The 16,704-nt window shown below is 31.3% G+C and overlaps 1 protein-coding gene across 1 annotated transcript; it reads left to right on the forward strand.

Annotated features, from left to right (window-relative positions):
* Positions 1-554: 554 nt before the first annotated feature.
* LOC135265348 (uncharacterized) lies at positions 555-1,367 on the forward strand. The gene has a single exon (XM_064354770.1). It carries the CDS (start codon positions 555-557, stop codon positions 1,365-1,367), a length of 813 nt encoding a protein of 270 aa, XP_064210840.1.
* Positions 1,368-16,704: the final 15,337 nt, after the last annotated feature.

Raw genomic sequence — 16,704 nt, forward strand, 5'->3', positions numbered from 1 at the left:
TCATAAACAAAAGTTTTATTGAAGGATACTTTCCTGACGAGTTAAAGGTGGCAAAAATTATTCCGGTTCCAAAAGAAAAAGGCGAAGTAGAAAACATCAACAAATTTAGACCAATCTCTATTCTACCTACAATTTCAAAAGTCTTCGAGGCTGCTCTGAAGAATCGTTTAATGAAGTATCTTGAGCAAAATGACTTATTTAGTGAGTCACAACATGGCTATAGAAGTGGTAGATCAACCATTACTGCAGCATTGGATCTATACAAGAAAATAACAAGAGCCCTAGATAACCGAGAAATGGTAGAAGTAGCGATGTGCGATCTAAGCAAAGCGTTTGACACCCTGCCACACAAGTTGATCCTACAAAAATTACAACACTATGGGATACGAGGGATCACGCAAGAAATTTTTAAGTCCTACCTTGAAAATAGAACCCAGATAGTAAAATGGAATGAAAAATGGTCAAAGCCTCTGCCAACAAGGTGTGGAGTGCCCCAGGGATCAATCCTCGGTCCACTGCTATTTATAATCTATGTAAATGACTTGCCTATCAATATGAGAGTGGATGGACAGTGTCTATATGCGGACGACACTTCCTTCTGCATCAAAGAAGAAACAGAGAATACGCTAAAACCAAAAATGAGAAAAATCCTTGAAGATGCCAATGAATGGTTCACAGCAAATAAACTGAAACTCAATGGAGACAAGACTCAGGAACTATTTATATCTTCAAAACCCACCAACGTCACATCGGTAAAATTCTTGGGATTTTACCTAAATAGCAAAGCATCTTGGAAGGACCACATTCAGGAAACCTGCAAAAACCTAGCATCAGCTTTATTCAGTATCAGAAGAATCAAGAATATCTCAACTCCCCAAGCTGCAAGGGTGACATACTTTGCTAACTTCCACAGCAAAGCCACCTATGGTATACTTCTATGGGGTACTTCATCAGATGCTGACAAGATCTTCGTCCTGCAAAAGAAAGCAATCAGAATCCTGTGCCAAATGAACTATCGGGAAAGCTGCCGCCCAGCCTTCAAACAACAACAAATTCTTACCATCCCTTCCGCGTACATATTGAGCTGTCTGAGGTACGTCCACAACCACCTCCACGAGTTCATCAAGAATGGCTCATATCACGAGCATAACACAAGACACGCTGACGCGCTCTCAACACCGTACCATCGGCTTAAAGTGTCACAGCACAGCATTGACCATTGGGGCCCGAAGCTTTATAACAAGCTTCAGGACCCGATGAAGAGACTAGCTCCGGCTCTGTTTGAGAAGAAGGTAAAGGACGCACTATTAGAAATGAGTTATTATTCTATCCAAGAGTTCCTGGATAACCCTCCAGATTTAAAATAAATGTATGTATTGTCCCATATACACTTACATGTACATAATTATATGACGCGCCATGTATTATTTATTGATGGCAATAAATCTGTTATTATTATAAATCTATTATTATTATTATTAGTTAGTTAAAAATGCTCCTCATTAACCCGAAAAAGATTTACCGCCCATCAACCACAGCCTCTTTAAAATTCTCTTAAAACATTTAGAGGTACTTGTTAAAATTTATTGTTTTACGCAGTCATTAGAAGAGACAGACATTCTAGTAGTTTATAAAAAAAATAAGCACCATAGATGTGATCGCAACAGGTTTTATTCATTACGTTAGAGTAGCGCTGTCGTTTTTACAGGCAGTCCGCGAACTATACATCGAAACCTATCACTTTTTATTTTGAAAATTTCATTAGTAAAATTTTTCTCCGTTAATTTTGCAACTTTCAAGTAATTTAGATTATTTTTTAGCAAAAATTCACTCACGTGAAGGATTTATGCCGAAATAAACTAAAAAGTCACCAATCTAGAACCAAATTATGATTTTAGTCAAATTTAAATAATTGAATTCATTTTTCAGGTGGTAAAAATTATTTCACAAAATTTTGATAAAAATCAAAAGTCGATAAATTAAGGTACTTAAGTAAAAATCTTATAATTAGATTATTTCACTCTATTTGCGAGATTTTGTAATAAACAAATTACTATCAAGCCAGAAAAACAAAACGTCCATGAATAGTCCATGAATTATGAAATGAGCACCAAATTTACAAAAATAAAAAAATGCAGCCCTATTTTCCCAGGTTTGACTTTCTACGTAATTGTCTGCATTATAATTTATAAAATACATGAAAGTAACCTCTCAGCAAGAACACAAATTCGAATCGAATTAATTCTTATCAAATTATAGGAATATATATATATATATATATATATATATATATATATTCGTATGACAGAAAAAAAAGGACAATAGTACATTGTATATAGAAGAAATCACAAAATATATAGGAGTGTAGCCCTTTTTGACAAACAGTCTTAGTGGGTGTTTTTTTAACATAAAAAACCGCACAACTTAAAGAGGAAATAAATTCAAACTTTGAACGTAAAAAATATAAAAAAATATTTTTTATAGCTTTCATTTAAAAGATGTCCTAAAATGTAAAAAGTAAAGTTTTTTTGTTTGGCATTTCTCAGTATGTACGACACGTCAGATTAATTTAAGCCTTGTTGAGTCTAATTCGAAGAATAAAATGTTGTATTCAAGTCGTTTTCGTGTAAATCGGTTCATTTATTTCACCTCTTGAATGATAAACCTCTCGTTATCACTCGGCGTTTGAAAATCGGCTCAGCAATAAAGCGTTCGATTTACACTCAAACTCGATAATAACTATTTTTACTCTTTCGTGCATCTTTTGAAAAAAAGCTTGTTTAAAAAAACATATTTCATATTTTTTAATTTTTTGCGTTTTAGTCTTTATCTTACTTGTTCTATATCCTAACTAACATTTTAAGTAATATTCGTAATTTCAAAAGCGATTTGTGAAAATTTTTTGGTGACACTGATCACATAGAAGCTGATAGGAGTGTTATTAGACTTCTTTTCTACTTTTCTTTCTTTTTTTATACAAAATTATTTTTTGTTTGATAAACGACTAAATTTTTTTAAGTTTCATTAAAAAATGATAAGAAGAAGCAAAAATAATTTAACTTGCCTCATAAGAATGTTAAGTTAACATCATAGTGAAGCTAGTACCTAATATTAGTATTTTATGAATCATTTTAAGCTAAAACATACAATTTTGGTCTAGAAAAATGTAAAACTAACAGCAAATTTTAAAAAATCTCTGCCATACCGTTGCGGCAGCGGAAACATTGCCTTATGCTTACCTTCTAAAAGTTATAGTAGGCTATAAAACTGGTGCTCACCATCACCAGTTTTGTCCAAAGAATGATACTATTCGACATAAAACATTTTGGTATTTTTATACCAACTGCAGCTCAAAAAACAGACACTCTGCATACAGGGTGATTGAAAACTGTCGGACCAACTTTTGCATGGTAGTAAAAGAAGTTCAGCTAAATACAAAAATTATAACAATTTTTTTCTTACTTTTACTTTTTCTGATTAAACAAAATTGTATTACTTTAGAAACTGTATTAAGATGTTGCTCTATCTTCTTCATGTTGTCACTCAATTGTTAAATTTCCTAGCTTGGTAAATGTTTGGTTCATCATAAAATTCAATATGGTATTTTTTTTTCAACAAATTCGATGTTTCACCAACTAAAAAGCTAAAAACATAACCCAAAAATGTGAAAAGCGCTCAAACAAATTTAACTCTTTTTTTAAACTTTTTAATGGATCTTGTGAATCACCCTATATGTATAACCAGATAGGCTATTGGATCAAGACTACGTGGATTGCAAACGAATTAGAAACGTTATTTATAACTATATAAAAATATATTCAAAAGCAGTAAATGAATTAAAAGAGTTTAAAAATGAACGTTTTTTAAAAATTCCCGTTAGAAATTTCTACAGATTTTAGAAAACAATAATGAAGATGAACAAGAAATTTACGAGATCAAGAAAGCATCGAAAAGTGATGTCAAAACTGCGTTTAAAATTATCAAAAAAAAATGTTTTGTCAAAATAATCTAGCATTTCAAAAATTCGACTTAGGGAGGTTCAACTGTACTTTAAATAAGATTTACGACGGCCACCCCACCGGAAATGACTGGATTTCGGTTCCTGCGATACTATCAAAGACATTGAAAATTAAAATTACTGAAAACCCCTCTTTTATTCATGAGTTTTTTTTTCGTGAATTTCATGTGGGAAAAACCCGATGGTGTGCAATTTTCTTCAGCTCGGGTTAAAAACAATTGTGCTAGAGATGAAAATCTAGCATCTTGTGAAATGTCCGAATGAGAGGAGCATCAAACGTTCCGCCGCCTGCGACCGAATTATATACGTAATAAATCCGTCATGTGTGGGACATCTAGGATATATTCGGGGCACGTATCCTATTCTTCAGATATCATCTCCGACTGCTGGACCTGGTGCACGATTCCTATGCATATGGAGCGGCTTAAATGTTCCAAATCGTGTTTGCAATCGCAAAAATTCTTTGTTCGACTTTTGATTGATTTGGACTCAAACACACACAAATCCTCTTATTTCTTGGCATTTCACAAAATTTCAAGAAAACAAGCGGAAAACTCGCTGAATTAATTCCAATAATAAAATTTGATGCTGAAAGCTCGTTTGGTTTTTTTGGTTGGTTGCAATAACAATTACGTCTGACCTGTACGTCCTCAGCTATAACTCTTGGCGTCTATATATGGCAAAGAAGGCAATATTTCCTCGGCGCGCAATAAAAGTACCTTTATCTTCTCTTATGTGTATGTGTGCGATGAACAATCGAGATTTTCGCAGTCTGTAGTGATTCTCACACTAACAAAAGCCAAGGCATCTGGTTGTCGGCATTTATGCATAGTTCAGATCACGTATTCTTTAACGTCTGTCATTTGTCCGCATAACGTCACGCTGCACCATAACATAGAGTGCCGCGGATCGTGTATCTGTCTCACCCCCGCATCTCCTCTGGAGATGGCCTCCACACGCACATTCCACGACGTCACCACTTCGCTTTAACAACCAACGTATTAATTATTAATACAAACTAAACTTTACAGCTTTGTAACAGTAGTTTACTACTTTCTAACATGTTTCCAGATTCTCATTTTTTTTCAAAGATCTGTTAGTTGTTTAATAATTAAATCTAGTCTTAATTTGGCGGTTAAGAATATATTTCTAAATGAGTTTTTGGATTACTAGAGTTGTTTTAAGGTAGTTTTTATAAGCTTCCCCTATACCTAAAATTAGCCGTTTACCAAATAATTAAAGTTTTTTTTTTGGATTTTCACTTTCCATTTCAAAAATTCATAACTCTGCGATATTTAAAAATTTGTAAATATTTTTCAATTCAATGAATTTATTTTGTTTTCACGAGACGAATAACACAGTTTTGAACAGAGTTTGTCGTTTGTTTAATCAGAAATGTTTATGGCTAACTATGCAAAAATAGCTGTGGTTAGTACGACATTTTCAATCTCAAAAAATTTCAAAACAACATAACTTGAAAATTATCACAGATAGGTATAGGGAATATTGATACTAATTGATGCAGAAAAAAATTCTCCTCCATATAGTTAAATAAAAATTGAGACATCCCATTTGAAAAAATTAAATTATGGGTACATGAAGTCGTCCAAACTCAACCCTAAAATTTTTGGGTTTATTAACCATTTTTCCCAATTTTGAATACTGAACACCAGATTTAGGTTTTGTTTTTTAACTACCCAGATATGATTTCAAAGTCCCTGAAACTAAAAAAGTTACCAATTTTTTAAGTGACAGGTGCAAATCCAAAAATTTTCAAAAACTTCTTAATATCCTGAAAACTATTAAAAAATAAGGTTTAAGAAAAGCTGATAAGAACTTTCATAAAATAACTCATCTAATCCAAAAACGCATTGAAAAATGTAGCTTTCCATGTAAAATAAAAAAGGTGATTGCGATTTCCGGTATAACCGGAAGTGCCGGAAGCGGTTGAGTACCAACTTTCAAATAAAAATCTCTATTAAAACTTTTAATACTTATGTGGGATTAAACGAAACAGCTTGTAGTTTTTGACAACTTCTGTAAGGTAAGGACTACTAATTATGTAAACAATTTTTCTTATGGATACCTTCTCTAGCCATCCTGAAGAAGATTTTAAAACAAGGCCGAAACTCGGTTAGGAATGAAAAATCACCAATTTTGTTGTGACCATTTATTATTTATTTTCCTAAATACAAAGAAAAAAATAGTTTAGCAAGTTATTTTTTCATTCTAAATTAACAATTTTTCGTTCTCTTATTTTGTTTTTTTTACTTTACTGTTTGTCTAGACGAAATATTTCGATAAACGTGATTTTCTGATTCAAGAACAATTTAAATTTGGGCCTAAATCGCTTAAAAGCGCCATTTAAAATCTATTTGAAAAGGTACTTCCATAAAGGTTATCTCATAGGATCTGAGCCATAATGTTTGTGAATATTTTAGAATACATAAAAATAAATACTATAGTTTTTTTTTTCGTTTTCATTTAATCTTCACTCGTGAATATTGACATTGTTGCATTTATCAATATATTGAAAACGTAAGAGATTTATACTGAGTTTACACTTTCTGTTTCAAAAGTATGTAAAAAATGGCAACAGCGTATTTGTTATTTTTTGGAGTCAAATAAATCTCAAATTAAAATTTCTGTGTTTCCGTGAGAAATAAAGAGAAAACCTCAGAGAAACCCTCGAAACAACAAACTGTAAATTGGTGGTGACAACTGTGGCAAGAGTTTTTATAGTAACTTTTGTAACAAATATTAGATTATACTCTAAAAATGTCTCCAATTTCAATAATATAGGTTTTATACCAGTGTTATAACCACTTCAGCCAAGCTAAGAAAATCTTCGTAATGAGCTCGGAACGTAGCTTTTTAAAATTGTATTATTAACAACTACTGGTTCAAAAACCATATTATTTAATTAAAGGGAATACTTAAAACATAATCGTTTACAAAAAAACAAAAATTGTCGTGGTAAAGCGTCTTTTTAAAAAAATATAACTCGAAAACTAAAAAAAATTTTGAAAAAAAATTATTGAAACATTATCACATTTTTTAAGTCGATACTTAATGTACTTATAAGTTTTTTCGTAAAGTAAATAGTTTAGGCAGAAAAACTTAGTTCCATTTTTTTGCCCAATGATATATGTGTTCGCTAAAAAACATGTCTTGAGATTATCAAATTTTTCCTTTATTTTCTGAGATACCTTAATTATTTTTTTGTAGAGTGTGTAAACAAACTAGCGCATAAGCTCTCTGGTACGTTACAGGAAACCTCTTAAAAAATCCAACGTCATTTTTAACAAACTAACACAGAACAGTTTGCACCATTGTCAGTATTTGAGTGTACCTTAATTGTTTTTGGAATACAGTTGTTAACTATGTTGCCAGATAATATTAGCTTCATAGATATTAAAATCAAAACTTTTAAAACTAAAAATTGATGATTATTATAAATAATGTTCAGTTCGTTGAGGTCGAAGAGTGTACAGGAACACTACTTCTTTTTCGGTTATATCATCGATTAAAAATATTTTAAAAAATCAAGAGATGAAACTGTCCTCTTTACTTCTTAATACAGCTAAGAATAACTAAGAGGGATTCATTTGATAATTTTTCTAAAGTTTGTTGTAACCTGTGCTATAGCTTATGCGTAATGTGTTATACACCTTGTATAGTTTATGATCATGACCTAGTAAATTAAAAAACTAATAACAATATTTATTGATTGCAAAAATTATTACCAAATAATTATTCACTACCTCCCAGAAAAAACAGAATTTTTGTAATTTTAATTTTCTGTCTTCGATAGTATCGCAGGAACCGAAATCCAGTCATTTCCGGTAGGGTGGCCGTCGTAAATCGCATTTAAAACAGTTCCTTCAGTTTCTTGATATTGCAGGGTGGGAAAAACCGTCGTAACTCAGTGCGAGAGTGTTAAGCACGTCCGAGCTTTACGCAAGGAATAACAAAATTATTAACTTCTTAGAACGATGTCTGGAGCGGATTGCGGGTGGCGCTTAGTTAAAATTGGAGACGTGTGCCCGACATGACAGCCAAGGATATAAGAGGCTCGTTTTAAAATTATTAAGTTGGTACCACCACCAATGATAAATTCGATTATGGTGTTGAAGGCGACTCATACGAAATAAATACCGCGTGAAACAATGGCCTGCCCAACACAATATATAAAAGGAACGGCTGGTATTATCCTGGATGCGGCTACATTTCATATCTGCCGTATTAGGGTCGAAACGGCCAGATGTGCACCAGCCAAACAACCGACATAAATTTTTGCGCGCGATCCAACTTCTGAATATATTATACGTCAGGTGAGCCGGCGAAAACATCTTGCACTCCCTAACAAGAAATTTTACAACTATTATAAGCATCAGTTGTTGCATATGCAACAAAATATGTGTTCTACTTGGCTACTTCCAGAACTCGTCGTTTATTCAATGTAAAGTGACCAGCGACGCTGTTTTATCCAAGACTGTACAAACTGTCTTAGTCAAAAAATAATATTAAAAAACCAGAAGTACCTACCTATTATTGTTTTTCGAAGTTTTAACAAGATTGTGTGTCGTGTCAGTTGATAAGTTATTGTCAATTCCATATTTCAATGTTTAATTCCAAGAATTTAAACAAGTTAAAAGCCTGATGATGTTTAAACGAAACGTTGCAGCTTGTTGTTTCATTTAAAACCTTTTAAGGAAGTTGGTCCTATCGCCGGAAAATTTTATTATAATCAATTAGTCAAAGACGTCAAAACTTTTCACACGATGTTATAGTGTATTTTGGTAGATTAGGATCCCAAAAAATTACCTTAGGTTGGTACGTTTGAAGAAATATAATTGTAACCAATAAACAATCTGGAAAAAACAATTTTTAGAGAGTGTTTCGTTAGGTTACACTCACAGTCCAAAAGTGCTTTCTGATTTTCTTTGACTAAGAAATCACAGATGAGAAGACTGAACTGACAGAAGCTGGATTTTAAGAAATAACTGAAATTAAATCATAAAGAATGAAGTGGTGAGAAAATAGAATAGATAACAGCGATATGCAAAACCAAGAGCAGGAAAGGAAAAAAGACAGAAAATAGAAGATGGGATGGAGGTTAAGAAAGATATTGGAAACTCGTTTCCAGTACAATATAAAAAATAAAAAACAAATAATATTTAATAAAAATAGAGATAATCCGCCATTCCATTTTAACGAATGGGGCACATTGCACAAATTTTTAGATTTTATTTTCAGTTTCTGCGAACAGTATCAGTAAGAGTAAATTTTTCTTTACAGGAACTTAGTACCAGTCCAATTATTTGCAACCTGGAATTGGAGCCACATTTTTAAAGTTTTAAATACGAGCAGAAAAAAGAAATATATATTGATGACGGACGGGACACAAATTTTTATCATTGAACAGTCGTTCTAAAATTCTGTTAATTTAAAAAACACTAATTCCAACAACTATTTTTGAAGTAAAAAGTGAAACCTGTTTGAAACCTTTGAAACCACAAAACCAAAGAATAAAAGTAATGTGCAACAACTTCTGATTAATTTACTTTTTGTTTACACATGACGGACGAGACAAAAAAATCTTGTGTCTAAAAATAGCTCTAAAAAATTATACAGACAGGTTTTAATCATTAAAGACTTTAACATATTAAAATTAGACAGCGGAAACTAAGAATACTTAGTTTTGTTTAAAAATAAGAAATAAGAACAATATTTAATGTTTGCGATACCGAACGAAACAACAAAAGTTACAAACATAAAAAAGTAATATTACTAATCAATTTACTTACTGATTTACATTTTCTAAACAACCAGAAACTATAAAAATACTCTTCAAAAAATATTCAATAATTGTATAGTACGTCATTATTTTATGTTATCGCCTACAATGTATGTAAATTTTAGAATCCAATAAATTACTTCAATTTAGATGATTATCCTCTACCAAAAACTCTTTTGTCCCAAAATACATTACATATAAACCGAGTCGTCTATTTTAAAACAAACTTAATATTACTAAAATCATTTTGAAATTTAGAAGTCTGGTTGCATTTCTTCTGGAATGGCTGTAATATAGAAAAGAGAAAAGAAAAGCTAAACTGAATAGAAGAAATTAAAAACAGGAAAAAAAGTCCGGGTATAGAACCCTCAGATTTTTTTTCTTATTGTAACCTAAAAAATCACCTCCAGGTTATAATCTTAATTGAAGTATTTTTTGTTGATATTATTTAGTTTAGTTTATTTGTGTGTGTTTGAAATAATTAATATTCTTTCTGTTATGTACCTATTGTTCTTTAATAAGACTTTAATAAAACTGGTAGATATCTCAGTATCTCTGCCAACTTATTAGTTGTTTTTAATATTAGTTATTAGTTTAATAAAAAATTGTTTGACGAAGTAACTTCCCTAAAAGTTTTATAATGGTGGGATTGATCCAGTTACAGGGACAAGAAATAAAAACAAAATTTTTGTTTCTGAAACAGAAACAAAAATCAGAAACAAAAATTTTGTTTTTATTTATTGTCCCTGTAACTGAATCAATCCCACCATCATCAATAAGAAATGTGTCCTTAGTAAACCATGCAAAATTTTTTGCAACATAAAAAAAACAAAATAATTTAAAAATCATTAGGTGTAGTTATAGGAAATATTAAATTATACAGATCGATGCAAAAATAAATATCCTCTTACATCTAGTAATATAAAAATTGGGCATTCTATCTGGCACTTATCCTTTGGAGATTGATGACTTTACAATAGTTTTAAATACACTAAAAAAAAATCTTCCCTTTTTATTGCCCAAATACGATTTTGAATTCTTTAAAAATGTCACTTACCGATTTTTGAAGTAAAAATTGCAAATCAAAAATATCTCAAAACTCCCTAAATATTTCGAAAGCTGATGAAAACTCCCTTAAAATAACTCGAGTAATTAAAAAACGCAGTTAAAACACAGTTTTCCATTTAAAACAAGAAATTTGATACCGACTTCCGCTACAAACAAAAGTACCGCCATCTTGAAAATATCATATTCTCAGTAGTATGATTGTTCTTCTAATTTTGGGCGACATTTTAACGTTAACATCTTAGCAAATAGTGTTATTAAAAACGATTTATCTAATTCAATGAATTCTTTCAATATAGGTATACGTACTACTGAAAATCAACTCACGAAAATTAATATAAAATACCTGCCATGATAACTAATAACAAATAATATTTTTGAGGATATTCCTGTCGATTATTAAGTGTAATATGGTATAGAAATTGTTACTGAAAAATTTGGTAACCACTTAAGAATTGTATTAAATTTGTCGCCTTATCTAATATTACCTTCCTTTAAAAGTAGACTAATTACCTACTAACTACCGATCAAAAATAGTTCAAGTGCAAAAGGAGTCTATATAATTCGTTCCACAACACAATCGTTTTTGAAGACACACTAGCACAAGAAAATTTCAACATTAATAATTTCAAAGAGAGTACACCCCGCTGAAAAGCTCCGAACTGTACCAATTTACCGAAACGTTTCACAGCTGTTTAAAGTAACATTTTCGGAAAAAAATGCAGGGTACTTTCTTCTACTCAGGCTGTAGTGAAAATCGGCTATAATAAGGACAAGAAAGCAAGCTAATGAAATGATGAAGTTTCCTTAGCAGTTAGGTTAAATTATTGGTTCCAACATGATGGGGCATAGGCACATTACGGAACACCAATGAGAAATTTTCTGAATGAAAATTTTCACGAAAGGTAGATTGGGATGGGTAGATCCATAGCATGCCCCCTAGGTCTAAACCCATTGGATTTTTTTGTAGGGTTATCTAAAAGAAATAGGTTACAGTTAACCTGTCCAGAATCCTCAAGAAATTGTAGCTCGTCTTCACGCTTCTGTAGCGTTAATAGACGAAAATATGCTACACAATGTTTGTCTTTCCATGCTAAATCGCGCAAATGTTTGCCTTGAAGTAGGAGGCAATCTGTTTGAGCATATTTTGTGATTACGGATGTGAAAAATACGCCATGTTTCATAGTATTATTCGTTTTTTATACATTTTAAAATTGAATGATAAATTCAAAATAAAATTTTGTTCTCTTAACTTTCAAATTGTTTTAGTCCCCTCAAACAAATTCCAAAAGCACGCGCGTCAATCTTGAAACAGCCTGTATACAGCGTAATACAGGCTGAATCAAATAGGGAAATTTTCTTCACTATAGCTTCTTTAATAATAGCTGAACTTGCCTAATACTAAAAGTATGGATAGAAAAATCTTTTTTCAGTACATAAATTGGCAAAAGTCACCTGACTCGATAATTGTATATAATTAAAAAATCTTAGGGCCGGTTTATAGAAAGCTTCATCAAATTTTATTTCGTTGTTAAAAGTTAACAACGCGAATATACCAATCAAATTGGCTCGATCTGGTCACGTGATCAGATAATCACGCATTTATTTGCGAATTAAATTTAATGACGCTTCTATATAATCGGTCCATAACCTTATTAAGATATTTATTTAGTTTTCTTGCAATCTAATGGAGTCAACATCATACTAAAGACAGTTGATAATAGTACAGTAACCAGTAACCTACGTGTACGTCACAAATAAGCTGTTATAGGAAAAACTTACCTTTTATTAGAATAAAAAATTTCAGTTTCAGATGATTACAGAGCTACTTAAATAACATGTTCCAAATAGTGGCCAACAAAAATAACATTTTCGTCATCAAATCAGTGAGTTTAGAACTATACCACAGAGCTCAGTCTTAGAACCAGTTCTATTCTTAATTTATAAACGACAAAGCTGGAAATAACGATGCATTAAAATTTACTTTATTCGAGGAAGACTCAACTTATATAAACATAAGAAACTTGAAAAGTGTGGTAAAAAAACTAGGTAAGCAAACAAAAACAACACAAAACTTGGTTAGATGAAGTCAAAAACACACTCACTAAGCTTAAAAGGTAGAGTACAATCTTATAAAATTTTGGGCTTGCTAGGTACTTGTCACAAAGCTCCAAGTAATCATTTCTGGTTTTAATTGGTGTCAGAAATTTTTTTTGTTCAAAACTGCTCTAGAAGAAAAAAATAGTTGAAACCCTATTCTCTTCTTAAAAATAATCAATGATCATCCTTGGGTCGGTTTATAGTAAGCTTCATGAAATTTTAATTCGTTGTTAAAAGTTAACAATGCGAATAGACCAAATAAACTGGCACAATTTGATCGCTTAATTACGCATTTAATTACTAATTAAATTAATGACGCTTCTACAGGGTGTCCGATTTTCGATCTCCATCACGAGGATCTCAATTTTAATTAGAGATACGAGGTCGGTAAAATTAGGGCAAAGTTGTGCATTTTTCTGCTGAACGATTATCTAAAAGAAAATTTGATGTGTCGTTTTTAGTTTTTAAATTATAAGAAAAAAAAACGAAAATTTTTAATTTGTAATTTTCGTTTTTATTTTTTCAAGCGAAAACCAAAAGAACTAGAAGTTTTTAACTCAGACGTTCTTCAGGCACTTTTCTACAAGACATCTAAATCTGTCATGGTAATTTCCAAGACGTTCTTGATGTAAGAGTTACAACATTCAACATTGGTTTTTCTTCTGGAAGGCACATTCGCTTTATATATTTTACAAAAGCGTTTTTATTCCAGATTATAACGATATATCACATGATATGATCGAATCTTACATGCTGTCAAAAAATGGAGAAAAAAACATTTTTGCGAAAAGTGCTTTGGAGAAAACAATTTACTTTTAAACAAACTAGATTTTAGAGGTTTAATTAAATTTGGTTCTGTAAGGTCCACATTTCTGCCAAGCTTACTTATTTCAAAACTAAACGACATGATAAGCTAGAATTTTATTCTTCGCAAAACAAAACAAGTCAGAGTTATAAAAATTCTGCTCGCATATTCATTAGAACTGACAAAATTTAGTTTGAGAAACAATATTTTTGACGTTTTTTCAAAAGCACTCTTTGCAAGAACGCTTTTTTCTTAATTTTAATTAACATATAAAATTCGATCATATGTGATACATCATTGTAATCAGCAACAAAAATATGGCGTCCATAAGAAAAACCAAAGTTGCGTGTTGTAATTCTGACATCAAGAACGCCTTGGAAAAAGTAACAACACATGTAACAGTGCCTGAAGAATCCCTTACTTAAAAACGTCTAGTTCTTTTAATTTTCACTTTAAAAGAATAAAAACTAAAATTACAAAATTTTGATTTTTCTCAATAATTCAAAAATTAAAAATAACTCAAAATTTTCTTTGAGATAATTGTTAAGCATAAATAAATTATTATTAATTAATTGATCATTACATAAATTGTTAATGATAATGACACACGTAAAAGTGCCTAAAGAATCTCCTGCTTAAACACGTCTAGTTCTTTTAATTTTCGCTTAAAAAAATAAAAACCAAAATTACATTAAATTAAAAAAATTAATTTTTTTCAAAATTTAAAAATCAAAAATAACTCATCAAATTTTCTTTGAAATAATTGTTAAGAATAAAAATGCACAACTTTGTCCCAATCTAACCAACCTCGTATCTCTTATAATAGCTGAGAATCCTCATGATAGAGCTCGAATATCAGACACCCTATATAAACGGGTCCTTAGTTTTATATTTTTCGAGAAAAATAAATTTAATATTTAAGAAATGAAGTGAGGCAAAACCTTTGATGATACCAAACAATGTATTGTTGTAGTTGTTAATAAAACATGTTCTATTTGATTTGTAATAATGGAATAGTGAAGTTTGGAGCAATTTGTATCGAAAAACGAATCGTGATCTTTCCCTATTGTGATGAAGCCAATTCAGATAATGGTGTTATCGATCGGAAGCCATCCTGCCGTTGATGAATGTCGCGGTCATTCTTTTATATTGTTTAGTGGCTTGGAATTCAGTTGATGTCTCTAACTAAGGGCATTCTAAGAGACATCATCCTACATGACAAAAACACAAAGCCACCGTTTTCAATCATGCGCATCCCACACTCGTCGGATAACGAACAACAACAAAAATGAAAATTAATTAAAACATGTTCTGCGCTGCCATTCCTGAAATGTACTACGGTGAAATGAATGGATTAGAGGAGCAGAGAGAACAATGAGCGATTGGGGCCCGTGTGACAATACATGATAGATCGGCGCGATTCCATCTCTGGGCTGCCGCTCCACCACCAGATACCAACCGGATAGCAAGCACCAACAATGGACCCATTTATTTATAAGCGGGTTACTCGCTCCTGTCGCAACTTAACTAATTATGCGATACGCACTCGCAGATATCACTGATTTTTCAATCCAGTTTTACCAACGCTCCAGAACCACTCTTCCGTGAAGACAATCATCACTCTTCCATACTCACCCACTCATAATAAAAAAAGGACTAGCAGAAATTAAAAGCTCTACAAATACAATATTACACACTAAATCAAATTAGATTATAACCAAAAAAATTTCTAAATCGGACAAAGATCCTATTTTCCATTTTTCTTCGTCCGTTAAGTGGGAGAAAAGACATCAAAAAGCAGCGCAACTAGTACAACATTCAAATATTTTGAAGCAAAGTTTGATGTTTCTTAACTAAAATACTTTGAAAACATGTTTAAGAATAATAAGTCACTCTGGAACATTTTGTCAGTCTTTTAAACAGCTTTTTCTTTAATTTTACAAACAAAGAACTAACTCAAATTGTCATTAACAGCATCTTCTATCACCAAAATAGGTGTGCCAAACCGTGGAGATGAGTTAAAGTTTTAGTTCAAATATTCTTACGAACAGTAACAATTTTTATTTATTAAGGGCGACGTCTTGTGAAACTTTTTCAATCGAAAAACATGATAAATCTTTTGTAATTTAATTTTTTGGAAGCCATAAATAATATAAAATTCTGAGAAACACAACACAACCTGTTCCCACATTGTTTCAAAAAATTTACATCAAGAAAATTTTAAATCAATCTGCACAATGATACGACAATTAACTGTAACATATTGGTTTAAGTGTGACAATTAGTGTTATTTTATGAAGGTTTGTTATTTGTTGCTATTGATGGTAAAATCCACTAACAACTTTTAAATGTCAAATAATGTATTTTTTCGTAAAATAACTTATTCGTTTAAAAAAAACCTATAGATACAAATTTTTTTAATTAAATAAGTATTACTTATTAAAAAAACTTGAAATAACTTTTTAAATAAAAGTCAGAGTCAATTCATAGCCTAAAATTAATTTTAAATATACAGGGTCTCTCAAAATCGACGCCCGTGCATTTAGGATTTGCTTCAAAAGACTAAAACAAATCGAGAGTTAAGAGTGAAAAATTGTCCAATAGTCCTTCGTTATCGAGTTATTGATAAGTATCTAAAGTTTAAAATTTTAACATTAAATTTTACTAAAAGCGAATTTACCAAATTTGTTGTCACAAAATATGCTATTTTGCGATTTGGAAACTTTTCCACATATGCCCTAGTCTCAGCAGTGGCATTGCTATCATACAAACATCTTACTTATAACCGAGCTTTTAACATATCGACAAAATTTCGAATACACTAATAAAGTGGTATCGTATCATTTAAAACATACAAAACCGAAGAAAATTAATAATATTCTTTACTAGACAAAGTGATTCAAAGAATTTTAATAT

This window comes from Tribolium castaneum, chromosome 2, assembly GCF_031307605.1.
Source record: "Tribolium castaneum strain GA2 chromosome 2, icTriCast1.1, whole genome shotgun sequence".
In the NCBI taxonomy this organism is placed as follows: Eukaryota; Metazoa; Arthropoda; class Insecta; order Coleoptera; family Tenebrionidae; genus Tribolium; species Tribolium castaneum.

What these genes read in the sequence shown, in the direction of transcription:
- LOC135265348 (XM_064354770.1), top strand. Translation starts at nt 555, where the DNA reads ATGAGAGTGGATGGACAGTGTCTATATGCGGACGACACTTCCTTCTGC.